Below are 1,031 nucleotides of genomic sequence, written 5' to 3' on the forward strand. Positions count from 1 at the left end.
AAGTCATTATAGAAACACATTTGTTATCCCCCAATGCCATAAGAGAGACTTAAACATGATGCATATACACACACTCAACAACCATTACATTTCCTACAAGCAGGAGATAACAATTTTAATGGCTCTTGTACTCTCCAGGTGCCCAGCACGGGGCTGGAATTTAGGTGCTCACTAACACCTGTCTGGAAAACCTCACTTATCATTAAAAAAAGACCTCAAAATTGAGGGTAGCCTTGAGCTGCATTAGAGGGGCCACCTTATTTCACATATATTACCAAAGTGTAACAAAGGCTAGTGACATCACAGTGGAGCCCTGCCCACCTGCTAAGCCATGCCCCCTGCACAGTCACAATCGCTAAGGCCTTAAATACCCAGACTTGTGGCCTCCCGGCTCTACAGAGCCCCTCATTTTGGCAGAAAGTACAATGTCGACCAGCCGCAAATTAAAGAGTCACAGCATGAGGAAGGGCAAGAACCAAGCACCTCACAAGGGAGTCAAGAGAGGTGGCAGGAAAAGAAAATACCAGAAGGGCAACCTGAAGAGTAGAAAACGGTACAATGACGGTGAGTGAGGGATGAGTAGGAGAGCAGTCAAACAGAGGGGGATCTTGTTGTCCCGGGGGCCCTCGCTCTTGGAGTTACCTCTCGTAGGACCCTGAAACCTCAGCATGAGAATTTCATTCCCAACTAGGTTCATGTTTGGGCAGGAAGAGGATGAATGGTCATGTTCTAACTGGTGTTCCTGTTGCAAACTTGTCCTTTCCCTACAGCCAATCGCAATTCCCGCTCCCACTTGTGACTCCACCAGCGGGCTCTGCCCTGGTGGACTTCAAAAGACACCAGGCAGCAACAGAGAACAGAAAGGGGACTGCCAAGGAGATCTGAAGTTAGATCAAAGCCGGAGAAGAGCCTATCATGTGGATAAAATGTCAGTCGTGACGAAGTGAGGAATGTATAGGCTGGCTGTTTCTCCCCAACATTTCAATAAACATTGGAAAACTGAATTTTAGTTTCCTTTGATCCTTTGGTTG

The 1,031-nt window shown here is 47.0% G+C and overlaps 1 protein-coding gene across 1 annotated transcript; it reads left to right on the top strand.

Annotated features, from left to right (window-relative positions):
- Positions 1-425: 425 nt before the first annotated feature.
- On the top strand, positions 426-799 carry TNP1 (transition protein 1). The gene is made up of 2 exons (XM_030836401.2): positions 426-564; positions 771-799. Exons 1-2 carry the CDS (start codon positions 426-428, stop codon positions 797-799), a joined length of 168 nt encoding a protein of 55 aa, XP_030692261.1.
- Positions 800-1,031: the final 232 nt, after the last annotated feature.

This window comes from Globicephala melas, chromosome 7 (genome assembly GCF_963455315.2).
Source record: "Globicephala melas chromosome 7, mGloMel1.2, whole genome shotgun sequence".
Taxonomy (NCBI): domain Eukaryota; kingdom Metazoa; phylum Chordata; class Mammalia; order Artiodactyla; family Delphinidae; genus Globicephala; species Globicephala melas.